At 38.5% G+C, this 22,183-nt stretch overlaps 2 protein-coding genes across 2 annotated transcripts; both read right to left on the reverse strand.

Annotated features, from left to right (window-relative positions):
* Positions 1–970: 970 nt before the first annotated feature.
* On the reverse strand, positions 971–1,921 carry LOC133061622 (olfactory receptor-like protein OLF4). The gene has a single exon (XM_061149593.1). It carries the CDS (start codon positions 1,919–1,921, stop codon positions 971–973), a length of 951 nt encoding a protein of 316 aa, XP_061005576.1.
* Positions 1,922–13,333: 11,412 nt separating this feature from the next.
* On the reverse strand, positions 13,334–17,731 carry LOC133061623 (olfactory receptor 7A17-like). The gene is made up of 4 exons (XM_061149594.1): positions 17,377–17,731; positions 16,866–17,091; positions 13,641–13,832; positions 13,334–13,469 (listed from the first exon to the last, which is right to left on the reverse strand). Exons 1-4 carry the CDS (start codon positions 17,729–17,731, stop codon positions 13,334–13,336), a joined length of 909 nt encoding a protein of 302 aa, XP_061005577.1.
* Between the last annotated feature and the right edge of the window lie 4,452 nt (positions 17,732–22,183).

The following is a 22,183-nucleotide window of genomic DNA, read 5'->3' on the forward strand; positions in this document are numbered from 1 at the left end:
TCAGCATAAAAGCAAACAGAACTGAAAGCAACATTAGTAATCTACTCCTTATCATTCTAGACATTTATACAATATTTAAGTACAGCATTCATAGTTACTCTGCTTTTAAAATTTATGTCAGATAATAGTATTAAAAAAAAAAAAAGTGACCCCATTGAGATTTCATTCCAGCCAAGTAGGAGATTGGAAGACAAGTTTGTTTGCTCAAATTGTGACCCTGTGTCCTGTGACCAAACAGATTTTTTTTTTCCCAAACAGATTAAAGCTCTCCAGTGAGTCTTTTTTGATCATGATGATCCATACATATATTTGTATATAGAATCCTAGACCTTGAGCAACACAAGGGTTGGGGACATCGACCCTTTGCATAGTTAAAAGTTCTCATATAATTTTATAGTCATTTCTTTATACCCAATAATTCAACCAACTTAATTTAAAATAATATGATTTTTCTTGCTTGTCAACTGTATGTTTTTTTTTAAATAATAGAATTCATGATTCTTTCAGGAAGACAAATGAAAATTACTTGGGGTGTCATACAAATTTTTTAATTAATTTTTTAATAGGAAGATAATCACTTTACAATTTTGTGTTGGTTTCTGCCTTACAACAACAAGAATCAGACATAACTATGTGTATTCCTCTCACCCCTTCATCCCACCCCTCTAGGGTATCACCATTTTGAGAAGCAATTATTCTGAATAAACCTGTGATGAACCATCAGAGGAATGGGATTTCCAAACATTTCTAATCTAAACTTAGGAAAATTTTGAAGGAACAATATATACTGCCTGATATCAGACTGATGAAAAAACTTAAAAACAGTTTCTAAAATTTCCATAGAGAAGCTGAATCAAAATAAAAGGGAAATCTGAGGAAATAAATAGAAGCAACAAATTTTATTCTACAAAGACCAAAGCATTGCAATATCTGCTTCCAAGACTTTGACTCGAGAAAACATTCATTTCCTTCATGTAACTGGCGGTTTTATACCTGGCATCCCCAAATAGAATCTCTTCAGAGACCTCTTTATGTCTTTGTTCCTCAGACTGTAGATGAAGGGGTTCAGCATGGGCATGACCACAGTGTACATCACCGAGGTTGTTGCACTTGAGTGTGAGCTGTGTGTAACAGCAGGGCTAAGGTACACTCCTAAGACTGTACAATAAAATAAGGAGACAACTGACAGGTGAGATGCACAGGTGGAGAATGCTTTATATTTCCCCTGAGCCGATGAGATTCCAGTTATGGAGGAAACTATTTTAGAGTAAGAGTAGATTATGCCAGCAAAAGGACCACCACCAAAGAGAGCAGTTGAAAAATAGATCACTATGTTATTGAGAAAAGTGTCAGAACAAGAAAGTTGTATCACCTGATTGAGTTCACAGAAAAAGTGGTGGATTTCCAAGTCTGAGCAGAAGGACAATCGCAACACCATCAAACTGTGTAACAAGGAATACATGATAGTCATTGTCCAGGAGAGCAGCACCAGCAGTCCACAGAGCCGGGGGCTCATGATGACCACATACTGCAGGGGGTGGCAGATGGCCACGTACCGATCATAGGCCATCACAGCCAGGAGAATGTCATCTAATCCTGCAAAGAGTATATAAAAATACATCTGGGTGATACAAGCTTCATAGGTGATAACTTTGCTATGTGTCTGGATGTTCCACAGCATATTTGGAATGGTGGTGGAGGTGAAACAGATGTCTACAAAGGATAGGTTGGAGAGGAAGAAGTACATGGGGGTGTGGAGGCAGGAGTCTGAGCTGACAGCCAGGGTGATAAGCAGGTTTCCAAACACAGTGATCAGGTACATGGAGAGGAAAATCACAAATATGAGGGGCTGCAGTTCTGATTTCTCTGAAAATTCCAGAAGAAGAAATTTTGAAATTTGTGTATTGTTCTCCAGTTCCATATGGCAAATGTGACTAGGGAATAAAAAGAAAGCAACATGATTAATTTTCACTTAAACGGGCATACCTAAAATAGCTGAAATACTATAATTTCTATTTTGTAGGCAAGAAATTGATGTTAATATGTTGCATATATATGAATTTTTCTTGATGGTATACCTCATTTCACCTCTGACTAGAATTTTTATTGTCCCATTCTCAGTAAATTCACAAGGCTTTGACCCCTGGGTCAGGAAGATCCCCTGGCAAAGGGGATGCCTACTGACTCCAGTATTCTTGCCTGGAGAATTCCATGGACAGAGAATCTTGTCCATGGGGTCACAAAGAATATGACAGGACTGAGCTACTAACACTTTCACTTTATAGTTTTAATGAGAAACTCTTTCATGCCTTTGAGAAATATGTATTGAGAGCCAACATGTTCCAAGCACAAAGAGGGATGCAGAAAAACAAATCTCCACATTCCAGGAATGGAGATAGATGATATTAAAATAAATATTTTATAAAAGATGTCAAATGGTGACAGATATGAAGAAAATGAATCCAGATACAAAGAAGAGAGTAGTAGAAGGAGTTATTTTGCACGGAGTGTTCAGGCAAGGTCTGCAAACAAAGGGTTATTTGAAGAGACATCAGGAAAGAGAGAGAAGCATTTAGTATGAGACCAGGAGAAGTGTGTTCCTGGAAGAGGGAGCTGCCACTACAAAGGATCTGAGGATGATGCTGGTTCCACATGTTCAAATGCAAACAAGGAAGCCAGTAGGGCAAAGGAATAAGCAAGAAGCAGAGTGATTAGAGATGGTGTCAGGGATGCTGAGAAAAAACATGGCCTCTCTGCTACAGGTGAACCTTCATTCCAGAGAATCCCTCCTTCCATGTTGCTCCCAGCACTTCAGAAATTTGGTTGCAAAGGCACCCTGTGGATTGAAGGAGGTCCTCTTCTTAGCACCACCTGTTCACTGAGTTCTGGCCTCTCTCACCTTATTATGTCACCTTAATATATGACCAGGTGCCTCTGCTTTAAGAACTGCTCTCACTCCACAAGGCACAGACACACCGTGGCTTCCTGGACTGTTACTGTCATGATTTTCTCATCCAGAACCACCCTCCTTAGGCCATCAGTGGTGACAACTCAAGCTGGTTGGATCAGATTAGGTTTCTTCTAAAGAATTTTTAAAAGGTACCTAGAAATTTCACTTCATAAATTTCCAAGGAAGCAATAAATTTGAGTCTCCTTTCTGTTTTGGCCGCTTGATGCAAACAGCCAACTCATTGGAAAAGACCCTGATACTGGGAAAGATTGAGAACATAAGGAAAAGGGGGCAACAGAGGATGAAATGGTTGGATGGCATCACTGATTCAGTGGACATGAGTTTGGGCAAACTCTGGGAGATGGTGAGGGACAGGGAAGCCTGGCGTGCTGCAGTCCATGGGGTCACAAAGACTTGGAGACAACTTGTCAACTGAGCAATGACAACAACCACCCACTTTTTTTTATATTAAAGAAACATAAAAAGTATTAGAGACAGATAGATATAACAAAGGAAAAAGATCTAATGAGCTCCAGTGCCCCTGAGAAAATGTGACTAAGAAAAATTTCCTTTGTTTGGGAACACTGCAAATTCAGCTACATATCCTTAATGCCCAGGTGAAATCATAAAGAAAAAAATTTTTTTTGCCAATGACAGAAAGAGTGATATATTTGTAATGTGAAAAATCATACAGATTTAATACCCCAAGAGAAAAATAAACAAAGGGAGTAAACTAAGAAATCAAAATGGAAACATGGAATACAACAAAATTTCTGTGTGTGTTATATGGATCAGTAGAAGATTTGTTTATCCTGAGTGTTTTTCATATTACTTTACAAATTATATTTTTGTGATCTGATACTGAATGAAGAAAGACTTGTCTATTATGGGAGATATTTTATTTATCATTCTTGTGCTTAATATATTTTTTTAAAATAAATCCAGTGGGCACAATTTAATTCCTGTTCTGGTCTTTGTCCAACATGCAAAGGTCTTTCCATACCGTACATATAAAGCCTAAGGAGGTAATGAAAATTCATTCTGTTATTCTGGATAAATGTATTTGCATAGTTTAAACCTGAGGACACTATGTTGTAGTCTGTGCTGTTCTGTGCTTATCTGACTCTTTGCAACCCCATGGACTGTAGCCCACCAGGCTCCTCTGTCCATTGGGACTCTCCAGACAAGAATACTGGGGTGGGTTGCCATGCCCTCCTCCAAGGGATCTTCCTAACCCAAGAATCAAAGCCAGGTCTCCTGCATTACAGGCAAATTCTTTAGTGTCTGAGCCACCAGGGAAGCCATAGTAGTCTACTGTACTGTAACTCTGTCACTATAATGCAATATCAGTAGAGACTTCAACTACATTGTTCACTCATTTTTCCCAAAGATATGTAAATATATGTACATTTATTTTAAAATGCACTTAAGAAAGTTAGAAATTATGAAATAAAAAGAACAGCAAAAACAGTAAAAAAAAAAAAAAAGGTGATTTTGCATAATTGTATTAAATATAACTGAGTGGAACGTCAAAACTGAAACATGATATACAGTAACAGCCATTGGACAATTACAACACTAAGTGATAATTAATTAAGAAAAGACTTTGACTCAGGAGAATATAACATATAAGTTACTCAGAAATTTTGGCACATAGCAGATGCTTTGCTATTATTTGTGGAATGATTAGGAATTAGGTCCTCTCAGATATGAACACTGTCCTATAGGAGCATTATATTTCAATTTGGTTGGAAAAGTCCAGATTGTTGAATAAAACTTGGCATAAATGGCTGTCTACCTGGAAGAAAATGAAGTGGTTCCTTACACAGTACATCTTTTAAAAAGGGACCAAAGATCCCAAAAGTAAACAATCTACTTTAGATGAACATATGAAAAACTACACAAAAAATCAATAGGTGGGAAGACTATCATAATTAAGGTGAGAAAATCAGAAGTAAGGAGAAAGACAGATTTGACTCTATAAAACTTAACATTTTTATGGTCAAAAACACCCAACCAAAAGTCAATTGCAGAACCAATAATTTGTCAAAATCATTGGAAATGCAGCTAACTGTTGAGAAATAGGCATACAATATATAGATATATGATAATAAAAATTGACACTCTGATCAAATATATGAATCTTTACTCAAAGTAACTAATAGGTTAAAAATCACCAAGAAGTCTCATTCACAACCCTCAGCCCAGGAAAACACTTACTATAGACTGAGGTTGAATCTTCTAAACAGGTATCACAGACATAAGGGGAGTTCTGTAATTTTGCTGGCAAAAATGTGATGTGGAGAACATTTTAGAAACTACCTATGACAGCTCTTGATTGTGGAAGCACGGATATTCTTTAACTCAAGAGTTCCTCCATCTCTGCACTACTGAACATTCTCTGGCCGACCATTCTATGTGATGGGGTCTGCCCTGTATATTGTAGAATGTTTAGAAGCATCCTTGCCCATCATCTACCCTTCATCAGTGTGATAGTGAAAAATGTCTACTCGTATCACAAAGTGTCCCCTGGAGGACACAGTTACCCTTGGTTGGGAAGCAGTTTTAAATTAACAGTCTCCACAAATTTTCATAATAATTTATAGCATACCTGCAAGTTGCTAAGAGACAGCAGATCTGAAAATTTCTCATCACAAGAAATACACTGGAACTATGTGTGGTGACAGATGTTAACTAGATGTTCTGTGGTGATCATTTAGTGATATAAACAAATACTGAATCAACATGCTGTATGCTTGTAACTCATAGGTTGTTAAGTGCCATATAAAGGAAGTGAAAGAAAATGAAAGTCTCTCAATCATGTCTGACTCTTTGAGACCACATGAACAGACAGTAGCCCACCAGGCTCCTCTGTCCATGGAATTCTCCAGGCAAGAATACTGAGTAGATTGCCATTTCCTTCTCCAGGGGATTTTCCCTTCCCAGGGATGGAACTCTGGTCTCCTGCATTGCAGTCAGATTCATTACCAACTGAGCCACAGTGTCAAATTACCCAAATTCTTTCTTAAAAGTGATGAAGAGAATGCTGCATTTGACAGATTTGACTGACAGATTTGAACAAAAAAATTTATGAATGCTTATACAATCCCCACAAATATATCTATACATATATAAAAGAACTAAATGATATTCAGTTTTTTGTTTAAAAAGTTATTCTTTCTTTCAAAGAATTAAATTTTAAAGCAGAATAATAGTACTCTGACACCACCATGTAAAATAAAAGTTACAGAGATATTTTTCAGTAGAGAAACACTCATTGCCTAACAAATCCACAAATATATTCAGCCTCACAGGTAATAAAATAATTGAAAAGTAAACCTTTTGACATACATCTTTTTACCTATGTGACTAAGCTGTTTTTTTCCTTATGTGAATACCCACTGTGAGAGAAGATACTGTAATACGTAGGTTTCATTCATAGATGTTGCAAGGGTTTATTTGCAAACAGTCTTCAGTTTAGATCTTTCTCTTCGATGTGAAAACAGAGTCTAATATGTCCCTTCTTACAATAAAAGGAAATGCCCTCACCTCACTGTCTGACCCTCCACAGATAAAACCCTATTTGTCCACTCCTGTTAATTAACAAGATCCCTGGGCTCATGTTCTACTTTTACTGGAAGCAGTTTAGGCCTCCCATTCCTTCTTCTATTGGGGTTCCACTAACATGATTTAATTGTTAAAAGTGACATTCATGTTTCCAAGCACAATATTTACTTGGAAAGCCAGCAAACAGCCACAATGATCTCTGACCTCTGGGCTATGCTAGATTAGTCCTCAGGTGACCTCAAATACACATTCCTGGCTTCCCTCCTCTCTGATCCTCTCTTGAAATATCTGTGGAGCTCCCAGACTCACCTGCTTGGGAATTCTGCATGGAAGTTTTCCCTGAGAAGGTCAAAATCCACCCCCTCCCCTAAATAATTGGTGATGGAAACCAAAGTTTGTACCTAAACAAGACAACAGCATTGGTCTCTCAGCCAGATTTAGGACTGCATAAGCAAGGACCATGTGCTATCCAACCACAGTGGCACAGGCTGAGGGACTGCAGCAGAGGAGATATTTAGAGCTTCCTGTGTCAGCTCATTAGGCATGTTTCCTCTTGTTACTCCAACCTCTACATACATGATTTTCCTGGGAGATATTGGTTTGGACAGAATGGATTTTTCTCCTGCTGATTCTCTGTTCCTAGGAGATTGCATTATAAGTTAGTTGAATTCAATTTTTATCACTCCTTCTCATTTAACTCTTCTGCATCCAAAAGGCTAAGCCTCCCAGAACCTCATCACATCCCTGAGTTCAAATTTTCTCATATGGGCATATGTCTTGACTAGGTCCTCAGGGTCTTCAGTGCTTTGATTAGTGATTGGAACACAACCCCTGCAATATCTGAGAATTACAATTTCTCTCTTCAAAATGGGGGTTAACTCTACTTCTTTAATGTAAAACTTGAATATTAAAATCCTTGGTTTCAAGAAAGTTTTACAAAGGCAATAAGGATTTCCTACTGATAGTAACATCCGTCATTTAGTCCCTCATTATAAAACATTAAAATTATAAAAGATATATTTAGATGTTGTTATGTAACACTAGTTTAGAATATTTTAGGGACTGTCAAGTTTAATCTTGAAAACTGTGTGTTCTATGAGTTAGAATGTGTAAGAATGCCATTCAACATTGTAGAAATGGTACTCAGAGGGATTTAATATTCTGCTTAAAGTTGTAAACCAAGTACGGGATGGAATCTTGTTTGGAATTGGTCAAGATACTTTCAGTTCTCAAACTCTGGGCAGTGATTCTCAATCAGAGATGATTTTGTCCCTGGGGATATTTGACAATGTCTAAAGGATGCTACTAGTCCCCAGTGTACAGCAGGCTAGCACCCTGTACAATACCTTTCCTGCCTCAAATGCCGACAGTGAGAATGTGCGTGTGTTTAGCCACTCAGTTGTGTCTGCCTCTTTGCAATGCCATGGCCTGTAGCCCACCAGGCTCCTCTGTCCATGGGGTTTTCCAGGTAAGAATATTGGAGCAGATTGCCATTTCCTTCTCCAGGGGATTTTCTCTACCCAGGGATCAAAGGGTCACCTGCATTGCAGGCAGATTCCATACCATCTGAGTCACCAGGGAAGCCTGTAAGAAGGTAAGGAAATCTAAGACCAGAACTTCTACAGGTTCTTTGTGCATACATATCACGAAGGTTTGTGATTCAAATGCAAATTGTGACTCATCAGGTCTCTAAAGGGCCCAGGGATTGCCGTTGCAGCAAAATCTTAGGTGTTGAAGTTGCAGGTCTTGTTCTGTGGACCACAGTTTGGATATCAAGGCAGTGGTCCTTTGTTAGAGTCAAATACACATATCTTTAGTCTTCTCCATGAAGGATCTTTTATGTATGTATTTTGAAAGAATCATTTTCACTCACTTCATAGGTGATTGTGATTGTGTCCAGATCTCTAAAATATAATAGCCCTGAGTGACATCAAATAAAATATATATTAAAAAGACTTTAGGTCCTCCCTGGTGGCCCAGTGGCTAAGATTCCACATTCCCAATGCTTGGGGCCAGGGATCAATCCCCAGTTGGGGAACTGTTACTTAGATATGCTACTTAGAGTTCTCATGGCACATCTAAAAAAAAGATCCTGCATGCCTCAACTAAGACATGTCACAGCCAAATTTTTAAAAAGGGAAAAAAAAGAAAACTCTGGGGTAGGCATCATAAGGGACTCCAAAAGAGTTCATATCCTAAACCAAAGAACTTTCGAATATATTTGTTGCATAGCAAGGTAATGGAGACAGTAGATGGGATAAAATTACTAGTCATATATTTAATATAAGATTATCCCAGGTTATGCACCTTGAAAGTGAAAGTAGCACAGTCCAGTCTGACCCTTTGCGACCAATTCTCCAGGCCAGAATTTGGAGTGGGTAGCCTTTCCCTTCTCCAGGGGATCTCTCCAACCAGGGATCAAACGCAGGTCTCCCACATTGCAGACAGATCCTTTACCAACTGAGCTGTCAAGGATGTAAACACAATGATCCTCTAAATGTAGAAGACAGAGTGAAAATTGGAGTCAAAGATTTGAAGATGCTGTGCTGCTGGGACTGCAGAGAGAGGGAGGGTCATGAGCCAATGTATGAAGCTGCCCCCTGGAAACTGGAATAGAAGAAGGAATTCATTCTCACCTGGAACATCCTGAAAGATCCAAGCCCTCCAGATGTCTTCATTTAAGCCCATTAAAAACCTATTTTAGGCTTCTGACCTCTAGAGGTTGAAGATAGAATGTTTTTTTAAGTCACAGTCTGTTAATTTCTTACTGCAGCAGGAGGAATCTAATGTAGATACTTAAGCAAGAAAATATTGTTGCCAGGAAATGAGTTTAAGCTTTTCAAATCATTCACCCTTGGCATGTCATTCTATATTGAAATCCCTTTTCAAGAAAAGAAATTAGAGTTAATTTGGAGATATTCAGTATCGTTATCTGGTATAGAAAATTTCTCATTACATAATGTAAATGTGGTTCTGACTTCAAAGGCTTTGGGAAGTTAAGGTAGTAAAAAAGTAATCCCTTATTCAAATTAAAGTAATATATTCTATTTTAAATCTTCTAGGTTATGTTTATTCAAATGTCATTCCCTTCAATCTCTCTCAGGTTTTCTTTCAACATGGTAGATGAGATGATGATTGAGTCTATGTATATATGCATACGTGTGAGCGTGTTGAGTTGAAAGAACAATATGTACAAACGCACACACATATATACATTCACACACTAGCTATTCTTGAATGCTTTCTTTGGGCTCATCAAAATAAATCAATATATATTTAACATCCATTTATTCCTTACAGCATGCACCTGAATTAAGGTTTACTATTAAACTTGGGCACATTTTGAACTCTAAAAAATGAACCAGGTGGTGTGTACTGCTAATTTTTGAAATTTAACAAATTGTAAGTTTAAAACTTTCATTTTATTGTATGTAATTATACTTCAGTGAATTAGGTAGAATTTAAAAGTTCTGGTTTTGTGTGATTCAAGGTAGTAAATAAATCCCATGTAGTTGATTCACACCTAAAATTGGGAGATATCTCTTCTACCAAGGAAGAAAACAAAGTGTCCTATATGGATATAGGAACAGTCAAATTAAAATAAAGAAGTTAACATTTCAGAAACCACTTTTCTTCTGTAAATTAAAGACTAACCTACAAAGGTCCGTATAGTCAAAGCTATGGTTTTCCAGTATTCATGTACGGATGTGAAAGTTGAACCATATGGAATGGTGAACCATAAAGAATGCCAAAGAATTGGTGCTTTCAAACTGTGGTGCTGGGAAAAACTCTTGAGAGTCCCTTGGACTGCAAGGAGGTCAAACCAGTCAATCCTAAAGTAAATCAACTTTGAGTGTTCATTGGAAGGACAGATGCTGAAGCTGAATTTCCAATACTTTGGCCACCTGATGTGAAGAGCCAACCCATTGGTAAAGACCCTGATGCTGGGAAAGACTGAAGGCAGGAAGAGGAGGGGACAACAGAGGATGAGATGGTTGGATGGCATCAACAGCTCAATGGACATGAGTTTGAGCAAACTTCAGGAGATATTCAAGGACAGGGAAGCCTGCATGCTGCAGTCCATGGGATCGCAAAGAGTCAGACATGACTGAGTGACTCAACAACTACTACATATATAAAAGGAAGAAATTGGCATAAAGTGGCTCAAGAGAGAAGAGCACTACAACCACACACAACATCATGGAGGAGCCTTTAAAACACAAAATAGAGCTTGACAGTAGACCCATGAAGAAGAGATAATCTGTTTCAGAACATCGCCCCATCATATATTCCTATGTGATAATAAGGGCATTGTTATCCATTTGCTCTTAGGACAACTTGTTATGCAGCAACAAGCTGATATAACAATCCAAGTGAAGAGAACTGAGGAAATTAAAATAATATACTGCTTCTCATTCTGGGCAGTTCTGATACTTGAATAGCACTCTGTTTTTCCAGTCTGTTTCATGTGACTGTGACTCCATTAAAAAGTAACTCCATTGAGATTTTCTTACAGGTAACCATGCGAGGTGAAAAGGACTTGCTTGTTTGTTCAAAGTGTGAGACTCTAAATCACAGGAATGGACAGGAATTTAAGCTCTCTAGTGAGTCATACTTTGGAGACACACACACATATATGATATTTATATTGTTTACTTAGCACCCTTCCAGCGGTTATGATAAAACTTAGAATGGGGAAAGATATTTCATTTACTGCTCTGGAAGAAATCATATCTGTAAGCAGCATTGCAAGTTTTCAAGCAGAAGAAAAATAATTCAATATAAAATATAATTACACCAAACAGTGCTTTACCCCAACGATAAACCAATACACATGGACACTGATCTTACATACAACAGTAAGTAAATATTCATCAGAAAAAAATAGTTTGTCTAGTTAAAATCTGGCATAAATTCTTGCTTCATTATAGTTAAGATCATCTCAGACTCCAGAAATTATGTCAAACTCTTTACTGAAACTTACCTTTCACATAGACTACAATTGGAGACATGCATTTGATGATCAGTATTTCCAGTGACTCTAGTAGCCAATGTGGACACTGAGCTATATAAAGAACAAGATCCTTTATGGAATAAAATCAATGCCCTGTTAGAAAACTCTCTACATGGTAAGGTCTACATTTTCAGGAAGAGCAATTATGGTAGTGATGTACAAATGAATGATGAGCAAAAAATGATAAATTGTGGTTTCATAATTTATACTCTTATGGAATTATGTGACTGGCTTTAGTTGCCAAAGTAGCTTTTTTTTCCCCTCAAAGAGGTAGCTAAATTCATGATCATTCATTTAGTAAAATGAGATAAGCTTGTTCTGTACATATAGTTCAAGAAGAAAATATTCATAGGAGATGGACCCAGTCTTACGAGATATCCAGGAATTTCCATTTATTTCACTTAAGACTATGAATCAATTTGGGACAGTAAAAAAGTGAAAAAGGATAAAATATATATGACAGAGCAGAAAAGGTAATGAAATGAGTCGCTGAATTGAAATCAAAGAAATGGAAATAGTAGACAATAAGTGGAAGGATCAAGTGCTATTTCTACAATCCCATCAAAGAATTGCAAAAAGTAGCCCTGAGGCTTTAGCCCTATTATTATATGCATTTCTTCAGCCCAAGGATAAATGACCCTCCTGTAGTTTTGAAAGGTTGTTGCTGAATGATAAGACGCCGGGATTCTTGGCCTCCGGAGGAGACGAATTCAATTCGGGGACAGAGACGAGGCTTGATCTCTCAGAGCTTTTGTGCAATAAAGTTTTATGAAAGTATAAAGGAGATAGAGAAAGCTTCTGACATAGGCATCAGAAGGGGGCAGAAAGAGTACCCCACTGCTAGTCTTCAGCTGGATGTTATATAGTCACTCGCAGTCTGTTAATGAAAAGAAAGGACTGTATTAAAATTCAGAATGGCACCAGATAATTCAGCCCAGGCCATAAAACGATTGACTTGAATCTTGTAGAAGGGCAGATTACCACACAAATAGTTTCATTTACATAGATTAGGGGAACAATATCTGAGTATCACAAACTGGTTTGTCAAGTAGTTTGAGCCATTTGGCGGAACCAACTTGAAGACGGAGTCTGGGGTACATTAACATAGCTTAAGACAAACATTTCCATTAGAAAAAATGTATTGGTTAACTCAAGGTTTTGAGAATAGTTAGCTTCAGGTGAAACCAGGTGTCATGGCAACACAGCATTTTAAGAGAAACCTCCTTTTAAATTTGTATAGAGAAAGAAAAAACAATATCTCTAGTTTCATTCCTCCTGCCGCTTAAGACAGAGAAAAATGTCTGGCACTTGCAGCCTATTTCCTCTGTTTGGAGACCCCTGGCCTTCCTGCCTGTTACCCTCTCAGTTTCCATCCCAAAGAGCCTTTTCAGAACCCTCTTTATATCTTTATTGATCAGATAGATGAAGGGACTCAGCATGAGTGTGATCAGAATGTACATCACTGAGGCAGTTTTACTTGAGTGTGAGTTGGGGGTAGCAGTAGAGCTAAGGTATGCTCTTAGACTTGTACAATAAAATAAGGAGATGACTGAGAGGTGAGATGCACAGGTGGAAAATGCTTTATACTTCCCCTGGGCTGATGAAATTGCTTGTATGAAGGAAAATCATAGAATAAGAGTAAAATATGCCAGCTATGGTAGTGGTGCCCAGAAGTCCAGCTCCCAAATACATCACCATGTTATTGAGAAAGGTGTCAGAACAGGCAAGTTGGATCATCTGTTTTATTTCACAAAAATAGTGAGGGATTTCCAAAGCTGTACAAAAGGACAATCTCAGCACCATTAAGCTGTGTAACAGGAATGCATGGCACTCACTATCCAGGATATCAGAACCAGCAGTCCACAGAGTTGGGGCGTCATGATGACTGTATAGTGCAGGGGATGGCAGATGGCCAGAAAGCAGTCATAGGCCATCATACTGAGGTGAAAGACAACTAATCCTGCAAAAAATATGTAAAAATACATCTGGGTGATGCATCCTTCATAAGTGATATCTTTGCTCTGGGTCTGGATGTTCCACAGCATATTTGGAATGGTGGTGGAGGAGAAGCAGATGTCCACAAAGGACAGGTTGGAGAGGAAGAAGTACATGGGGGTGTGGAGGTGGAAGTCTGAGCTGACAGCCACGATGACAAGCAGGTTTCCGAACACAGCAATCAGGTACATGGAGAGGAAAATACCAAATCTTAGGATCTGCAGTTCTGGTTCCTCTGAAAGTCCCAGAAGAAGAAATTTTGAAATCTGTGTATTGTTTGCTGTTTCCATGTAGTGGAGGTGACTACTGGGAAAAAAAAAAAATGGTATTACTAAATACATTACTAATTTTCACTCAAACAGATATAACTCACATAGCTGAAATACTGTGGTTTTTATTTTGCTGTAAAGAAATTGGTGTTATACTGTAATTTTAATTTTCAGTTCAATTCAGTCACTCAGTCAGGTCCAACTCTTTGAGACCCCATGGACTGCAGCACGCCAGGCCTCCCTGTCCATCAAAAGCACCCAGAGCTTACTCAAACTCGTGTCCATCGAGTTGGTGATACCATCCAGCCATCTCATCCTCTATTGTCCCCTTCTCCTCCTGCCTTCAATCTTTCCCAGCATCAGGGTCTTTTCCAGTGAGTCATCTATTCGCATCAGGTGGCCAAGGTATTGGAGTTCCAGCTTTACCATCAGTCCTTTCAATGAGTATGCAGGACTGATTTCCTTTTGGATTGACTGATTTGATTTCCTTGAAGTCCAAGGGACTCTCAAGAGTCTCCTCTAACACCACAGTTCAAAAGCATCAATTCTTCAGCACTCAGCTTACTTTATAGTCCAAATCTCACTTCCATACATGACTACTGGAAAAACCATAGCTTTGACTAGATGGACCTTTATTGGCAAAGCGATGTCTCTGCTTTTTAATATGCTGTCTAAGTTTGTCATAGCTTTTCTTCCAAGGAGCAAGTGTCTTTTAATTTCATGGCTGCAGTCACCATCTGCAGTGATTTTGGAGCCCAGGAAACTAAAACCTGTCACTGTTTCCCTGTCAATTTGACATGAAGTGATGGGATTGGATGCCATGATCTTCATTATTTGAATGTTGAGTTGTAATCCAGCTTTTTCACTCTCCTCTTTCCCTTTCCTCAAGAGGTTCTTTAGTTTTTCTTTGCTTTCTGCCATAAGGGTGGTGTCATCTGCCTATCTGAGGCTATTGATATTTCTCCTGGCAATCCTGATTCCAGCTTGTGCCTCATTTTTTCATTTTGCTGTCAAGGAATTGATGTTAACATGTTGTGTATAGATATATTCTTGAGGGTATACCCTATTTCACTTTTGATTAGAAATTTTTGGCCTATTCTCACTATGGTTCCATAGAACTCATGTATTTACAGTTTTAATAAGAACATTCACGTATTTGAGAAATATATATATATATATATATATATATATATATATTGAGAGCCAGTCATGTCCCAAGCACAAATAGGAAATAAACCTGAAAAACAAATCTCCCACAATCCAAGGACAGTGAAAAATGATATTCAAATAAATATATAATATGTCAGAAGTTGACAGATGGCTCAATTTTAAAGAATCTGCCTGCAATGCCCAATACGTGGGTTCAATCCTTCTTTTGGGAAGATCCTCTGGTGAAGAAATGGCAACCCACTCCAGTATTCTTGCCTGGAAAATTCCATGGACAAAAGCTCCTGGTGGGCTACAGTCCATGGGGTCACAAAGAATCAGATATGACAGCACACATCAATGATTTAAATGAGTTACAGGTGTTATTAAGAAAACAAAGTAAGATATAAAGGAGAGAATAATAAGAGGTGTTACTTGTACTGAGTGTTCAGATAATGCCAGCAAACAAGATGATAATTGAACAGATAAGTCAAGAAAGAGAGGGAAGGATCTCGTACATCAGAAGTGTGTGCCTGGCACAGGGAATGGTTGCTGCAAAGTAACTAAGGATGATCCTGGTTCCATATGTTCAAATCCAAACAAGGAAATCAATGGGGCAGTGGGGTGAGGTAGAGGAGTAGTGATTAGAGATGGTATCAGGGATGCTGAGGAACAAGGTGGCTTCCCTGCTACAGGTGACACTTCATTCCACACAGAATCCCTCCTTCCATGTGGTTCCTTTGTGTGTGTGTGTGTGTGTGTGTGTGTGTGTGTGTGTGTGTGTGTGTGTGTGTGCCTAGTTGCTCAGTTGTGTCCAACTCTTTATGACCCCATGGACTATAGCCCACCAGGCTCCTGTCCGTGGGATTCTCCAGGCAAGAATACTGGAGTGGGTTGCCATTCCCTTCTCCAGAGGTCTTCCTAACCCAGGAATTGAACCCTGGTCTCCCACATTGCAGGCATATTTTTTTACCATCTGAGCCACCAGGGAAGCCCTGTAACAGCTAACTGATACAATAATCAAAAAGAACAGAACTGAGGGAAATTATAACAACATGCTGCTCCTAATTCTGGTCATTTGTTCTGATATTTGGATAGCATTTCACTTCTCCACCTTCTGGCTAAGATCAAATATAGTATGGGGGCTTCCCAGGTGGCTCAGTATGTAAAACCCACTTGCCAGTGCCGGAGACACAGTAGATGTGGGTTTGATCCCTGGGTTGCAAAGATCCTCTGGAGTAGGAAATGGCAACCCACTCCAGTATTCTTGCCTGGGAAATCCCATGACAGAGGAGCCTGGCGGGCTACAGTATTAGTCTTCATGCGGTTGCAGAGTCAGACACAATTGAGAGAGTGATCACACACAATATTACTGTAATTCAAGTTTATTTTATATACAATAATTACAAATGATTCTACTGAGGTTCCCTCAAACCTAACCTTGAATAGTTGAGAAGATATACATTTACTATCACTACACTTTAACTGGTTACAGCAAAATTTAAAGTTGCGGGAGACACTCCATTTAGAGTACTTGAAGGAATCATATTTGTAGGCTGCAGTGGAAGCTCTTAAGAAGCAGAAAGATAGAAAATGTAATCACAAGAAATAATATTTTACCCCAATAATAAACCACTTCTCATGTGATCACTGACCCTGTGTACATCAATAAGTAAATGGAAATTTCCAAATATTTCTCATCCACATTTGGGACAAGCTTAGGGAAAATGGGAAACAGAAAAATGGAAGACTTCATATATCATGCAGACTAAAAGCTTAATCAAGTGAGTTACCTAGATTTGTATACAGAAGTTGAAATTAAAGAAATAGATATACTAAGCAGTTAATATAAGGAACAAATGCTATTTCACAGTCTGAACAAATAATTGCTATTCCTGTCTCAATATTTGAGTCCTGTACTCACAGGCATTTCTTTAGCACCAGGACAAGTTGCCCTTTTGTACTGACCTTCCAAAGAAACTTTTTTAGAGCCCTCTTTATGTCTTTATTCCTCATACTGTAGATGAAGGGGTTCAGCATGGGTGTGACCACTGTGTACATCACTGAAGCTGTTGCACTGGAGTATGAGTTGTGTACAGTGGCAGAGCTAAGGTACACTCCAAAGCCTGTACAATAAAATAAGGAGACGACTGAGAGGTGAGACGCACAGGTGGAAAAGGCTTTATACTTCCCCTGAGCTGATGAGATTCTGTGTATGCAAGATGCTATTTTAGAGTAGGAGTAAAGTATTCCACCAAGAGAAACACCACCAAATACACCAACTCCAAAATACATCACAATATTATTAAGAAAGGTATCGCCACTGGCATGTTGGATCACTTGCTTCAATTCACAAAAAAAGTGGGGAATTTCCAAGACTGTAGAGAAGGACAGCCTCAACACCATTAAGCTTTGTAAGGAAGAGTTCAGAGCACCTATCACCCAGGATATGAGAACCAGCAGTCCACAGAGAATAGGGTTCATGATGACTGTGTAGCGCAGAGGGTGGCAGATGGCCACAAACCAACCATAGGCCATCACTGTCAGGAGAAAGATGTCCAATTGTATAAAGAGAAGGAAACAATACATCTGGACTATGCAACCTTCGTAGGTAATGACTTTGCTTTGAGTTTGAATATTCAGCAGCATCTTTGGGACGGTGGTGGAGGTGAAACAGATGTCCACAAAGGACAGGTTGGAGAGGAAGAAGTACGTGGGGGTGTGGAGGAGGGGATCTGAGCTGACAGCCAGGATGATGAGCAGGTTTCCAAACATGGTGATCAGGTACATGGAGAGGAAAAGCCCAAATATTAGAGGCTGTTGTTCTGGTTCATCTGATAATCCAAGAAGAAGAAATTTTGAAATTTGTGTACCATTGCCTAGTACCATATAGTGGTGGTCACTACTAGGGAAAAAAAAATATATAATTGCATCATTAATTTCTACACATGTGTCAAATGCTATGCATTATATTTGTAGTCATTTTAAAAAGGATCTTCTATGTCTGGGTCTCCATTGATACCCTGCAAGAAAATAGACCTGTGGACACAGTGGGGGAAGGAGAGGGTGGGGCAAATTGAGAGAGTAGCATTGAAGCATATACGTTACCAGCTGTAAAACAGACAGATAGTGGGAATTTGTTGTATGATGCAGGAAGTTCAAACTCAGTGCTCTGTGACAACCTAGAGGGGTGGGATGGGGTGGGAAGCGGGGGGGAGGTTCAAGAGGGAGGGAACATATATATACTCATGGCTGATTCATGTCAATATAAGGCAGAAACCAGCACAGTACTGTAAAGCAATTATCTTCCAATCAAAAATAAATATATAAAAAAATTAAAAATAAAAGGATCTTCTGTGACACCTGTGATTATAACATCCTAAAATTCAGATTTCCTCCCAAGAGTTCATGGGTGACTGTGTTTTAATGCAAAATTCTTTCATGCATCTGAGGAATTTATGTTGAATGCCAGCTTCTAGGGTAAAAGTATAGACTGCAAAGAACAAAACTCCCCACAACACAATAATGAATAGAAATGTGAATTAACTAATTAAGAAACAAATTACCATGTCTTACTGTGATAAATGCTATGGAAAAAACATACAGGTATAAAATAGAGTGAATGGTGCTGCTACATTTTACTAGGAGTTCAAGAAGACTTGCGAACAAGCAGAAATTTGAACAGAGGCTTGAAGGAAGACGATGCAAACATATCAGGTTATCTGAGGGACAAATGCACCCTGTTGGGGGAGGAGTCAGTCTAAAGGCTCAGAGGATGTTTCAGCTGTGCTTGTCTCATATAGTCAAGACTCAAGGGGAAGCCAAAGTGTGGAGGGGAATGAGCAAGAAGAGATGATGTTAGAGAATGCTGAGGAACAATGTGACCTTCCTGCTGCTGCTGCTGAACCTTCATTCACACAGTGTTCCTTTTACATTTTAAATTTTGCTTCAGATGATTCCTATAAATAGAAATGAATCCCCTTTTTATCTGCAACTGACTGGTTGTATCTTTTTTTTTTTTTTTTGGTTCCTGACTTCCCTCATGCACTACAATATTCTTTTTTTTTTTTTAATTGGGGTATAATTGCTTTAAATGCTATGTTAGTTTCTACTGTACAATAAAGTAAGTAAGCTACAAGGTCACTGTTTGGAGTACATAAACCTAAGTACCACTGCCCAGAGAACTGCTCATACACCATACCCCACAACCCACACACACACACACACACACACACACACACACACACACACACACACATTTGTACACAGAGACCAGGTACAGCATGTTATGACTTATTGCCCTTGTTACTTCCTGGATCTTCTCACTTCCAGCCATGATAATTTTGAAAAGATTGATGAAGAGAATTTATCAACATTAAATGATCTTTTCCCTAGAGAATGTAGAAATAGTACTCATAATCTAGTTGGCAAGCCTCCCAAGAACACTTCATTTAATATGACCATTTTGTATCTTTCATTAAAAGAAAAATTAGAAAGCATTTCTAAAAACAGAAAGAGAAGACAGAAATGGACATATGGAGGAAAACACGATCTACCTTAGGGTCTCACCTCTTGGTAGTTGCCTTGTTCTAAAGCAGAGGCAATGGGGTATGTAAACCTCAGTTTTGCAGACATTTCATCCTCTGGGACGAATCTGATGACCTTAATGACCTACACCATGGTAACCCCCATGATGAACCCCTTCATCTACAAAATAATATCTAATAAGCTCAGGTGTTCTCCAAGAGATTGTGATGAGAAAAAAATCTTCCTTACTTGTGTCAGCATTCCAAACCCAGTTATATACCTTTGCAGCAGAATATCTAGTAAGGCAGGCTAAAGCAATCTATCAAAGGAGAAAGGAATCATATTTTTAGGATATCAAGACATCTTATTGATTGACCATCTCACTAGAAAAATGAACAAAGGGAATTAACCCACAATTTACATCAGAACACAGACAATGTGCTGTAATAAATGAGTTAAGAATTTTAAAACATAAACGGTAACAGCATTTCTGAATGGTTTTAAGTGCCAAACTTCTGAATCAGAAAACCACTGTTTGAATCTCGAATTGCTGTAAGGACTTAGTGAGACTAGAGGTCCATTCTAAATGTTAATGTCCTTACTCAAATAGTGGGGATAGTGGTATTCATCCTCCTAAGGTAGTAGACAAATTTAATCAATATATGTAAAGGATTGACGTAGTTCTCTCATTCTTACAGTGTATAATTATCACTGGTGATGAGATTTGGCTGATATTTGTTGTTCTACCTTACAAATGTCTCCAATGCTTTCTCACCTCTTCCTAAGAAAAAATTCTAAAGTAAAGCTTAGCATACCCACTGGTGCATATTAAGCATACTTTTTTAATGTGAACATCCAACATGAGAGAAGATACTATGAAGTGTATGTCTCAAGATCGCTGTTGCAAAATAGTATCTATGCCCATGAGTCTGGGTCTTTCCATAGTAATAAATACAGAAACTGCTCAAATACATGTTACCATAAAAATCTGAAAAATGCTTCTATTTCACTGTACATGCCTAGAAAGCTAGTACTTTTTTCCCTTCTTCCCTTAACTGCCAAACTCCTGCTAATAAGTAATAATTTATTGGAACCACTGTATGTTTCTAATACCTCAATTTCATCCAATGAATTTCCATTCCCATCTCTTAATTGTCATCAACAATGTTTGTGTTGCTGAGTCCAACAGATATTTCTCTTTATAACATTAAATGAATCATAAGCTAATTAATCAGTGTAGCAAAATATGGCAAATATCTTGGCTTTTCAAGACATTTAAGTTCACAGGTGACTGACTTCAGGTAAAAGTTTTCCACTTTCATTCTTGTTGAACCTTCCCTGAAGTACCTATTGAACTCTCAGACTCACCTGAATGGGGTCTATGAGAGGAAAATCCCTGGGTAGATATCTGACTTCCTCTGGGGATGGTTGATGATAAAGATTGAAGCTCTGTTACCAGGCAGGCGTAGAACTCGAGAAGCAAAAACCATGTCTTGTCTTGCTGAAGGTTGTATAGCCTGAGGAGATATTTACAGCCTCCTATGTCTTCTGCTTAGGCACTTTTCCCATTGTTAGTTCCACGACTGAGCACATCACTTACCTGTGGGACATTGACCTGGATAGACAGCAAATTTCTCCTACTGATTCTCTGTTCCCAGAAGACCAATTAAAAGTGAGGAGAATCTAGTTTTTGTTAACTTCTTCTCACAAACTGTCCTTCCTTCTAGAGGTCTAAACTCTTTGCAAAGAGGTTAGTTAATATTTTCTCCTAATCTGCAACAGAAGAAACTGTCTTGACTAGGTTCCATGGACCTCTGAAGTATTGTCTTGTTCCAGGGAACAACCTCTCTGGATCTCTAGAACATCGGTGACTGGTGACCCCATTCAATAGGAGAGAGGTGTGTTGTTTACTACAAAACCATATATAATCCTTGGTTTCATATGATTTTGACAAACCAGGAGATTTACACATGCAGCTATAATTTAGAGCTGTCACTTACTCCTCTTTAAATAAGTTTGTTAATTATAAGATATATTTATGCACCATGTGCAAAGATTAGAATTTTATTTGTAGTGTCTTATTTTATTTTTACAAAATTCCTTTCTTTGTGGTCTGTACTATTACTAACTTCACTTTACATTTGCAAAATTAGAGCTCCAAAGGGTTAAGTGATCTGCCATAGCTATGAACTGAGAAAGGTGTTTGATTTTATTGGAACTATCTCAAGATATTTCTAATTCTCATGCTCTAGTCCAGTGAATCTCAACAGGGGTGATTTGCCTCCAGAGAACATCTGACATTGTCTAGAGAACATTTTGGTTGTCACAGTTGTGGAGGTACCACTTAGCAGTTTGAAGCAAGGGATGCTCCTCAAAATCCTACAATGCATAGGGTGGCCCCCACCATAGAATTATCCATCACAAATGTGAACAGTAAGAAGAAGAAAAATTATTCTAGACTGGAACTTCTCCAACATCGACATGTGTAAGAGTCACTTGGGAATCCTGTTCAGAAACAATTCTGATTCATGGGTCTAAGATGGGCCCAGAAATTATGAGTTGATCTGTGCTCCATTCTTGAGTACCAAAGTTATGGTCCAGTGTTAGATTCAGGTGCAGATATTGTAAAGTCACCAGGCATCCTCCTGCCCATATCAGGAATGACATTAGGTGGTAAAATGTTGTACTCAGTAGATCCCTCCTGCATGCACCTTC

The sequence above is a fragment of the Dama dama genome, chromosome 9 (genome assembly GCF_033118175.1).
Source record: "Dama dama isolate Ldn47 chromosome 9, ASM3311817v1, whole genome shotgun sequence".
NCBI classification, from domain to species: Eukaryota; Metazoa; Chordata; class Mammalia; order Artiodactyla; family Cervidae; genus Dama; species Dama dama.